Raw genomic sequence first — 1120 nt, 5'->3', positions numbered from 1 at the left:
TCGCAGCGGATACTGGCCAGCTCCTCCTCCACAGAGTTAATCTGCGCTTGGATTTGTTGCAGCAGGAAGCCGTAGCGGGAATCCGTTTCTGCCAAGGAGTTCTCCAGAGAGGTTTTCTGGAAGTGGAAGTGCAGGAGCTCAGGGCCAGAGCTCTCCCCATCCCTGCCCAAGGCGGGAGTTTCCCTTTGGGGGAGGGAAGAGCCCCAATCCCTGCCCCACATACCGTGCTGAGCTGCGCCTGCAGTTCGATCTCCAGATTCTGCATTTCACGTCTCAGTTCCGTGAGCTGGTGGCTGCTGGTCTGGATGTCCTGGCTGCTGGAGGTGACCTGGCGGTTGACTTCTTCAATCTGCAGGAGTCAAGCCCCAAACACACAGTTTGTAAGTGAGAAAACCCCACGGGGAGCAGATGTGCTGACTGAGAGCTGAGCTCGCCAGGGAGCCTGTCCCTCTCATCCCAGCCTCATGGAGGAGAGCCTAGTCATTGCTCCATAGATGCTGAAGTTCCACCCAGGTCTGTGTATCAGCCCTGGCCTGCTTCCCCTCTGCCACTGCAGTCATCCCACAGCACTTTGTCCTTCCCATTCCCCAGCTGTGGAAGGGAGGTGCAGGTGAGCAGCCTCCCCCTTTCAGCTGAGGGCGTTGCATGGCCAGTGCCAGGGTGTCTGGGCTTCCCCACAGAAGGAGACGCTGCTTGGTGTGTCGCTACGTACCTTGACTTCGTACCACTGCTCCACCTCTCTGCGGTTCTTCTCAATGATCTGCTCGTATTCGTTTCTCAGGTCATTGAGTACCTTTGTCAAGTCTTCTCCAGGGGCAGCATTGACCTCCACACTCACGTCGCCACCAGTTTGAGACTGCAGCATCCTGATCTCCTGCAGAGAGTCCCAAGAGAGAAAGAAAGAGCCCAGGTCATTTCTGGTGTGGGGACAGTGGGCAAAGCAGCATGAAGGCACAAAGGAATGACAGTCACTGGACATAAGGCTGAATTGACTGGATGTGTGTCTCTGGGAACCCTGAACAATTGACGTACTGTCTATGGTTTTGCCTTTCTGTTTGGATCTTACCTCCTCATGGTTTCTCTTAAGAGCAATGAGCTCATCCTTCAGGGACTCTAGCTC

General features: G+C 55.2%; 1 protein-coding gene across 1 annotated transcript; it reads right to left on the bottom strand.

The window, feature by feature from the left end:
* Positions 1-7: 7 nt before the first annotated feature.
* LOC104384767 (keratin, type I cytoskeletal 42-like) lies at positions 8-1117 on the bottom strand (the record flags this gene model as incomplete). Its single annotated transcript, XM_010005711.1, has 4 exons — positions 8-116; positions 224-349; positions 713-874; positions 1067-1117. Coding segments are annotated over 4 exons (448 nt in total), but the record flags the coding sequence as incomplete, so codon positions are not given.
* Positions 1118-1120: the final 3 nt, after the last annotated feature.

The sequence above is a fragment of the Chaetura pelagica genome, unplaced genomic scaffold (assembly GCF_000747805.2).
Source record: "Chaetura pelagica isolate M959 unplaced genomic scaffold, ChaPel_1.0 C11273472, whole genome shotgun sequence".
Classification (NCBI taxonomy): Eukaryota; Metazoa; Chordata; class Aves; order Apodiformes; family Apodidae; genus Chaetura; species Chaetura pelagica.
The sequence above is the reverse complement of the archived record's forward strand: the minus strand, read 5'-3'. Positions and strand labels throughout refer to the sequence as shown.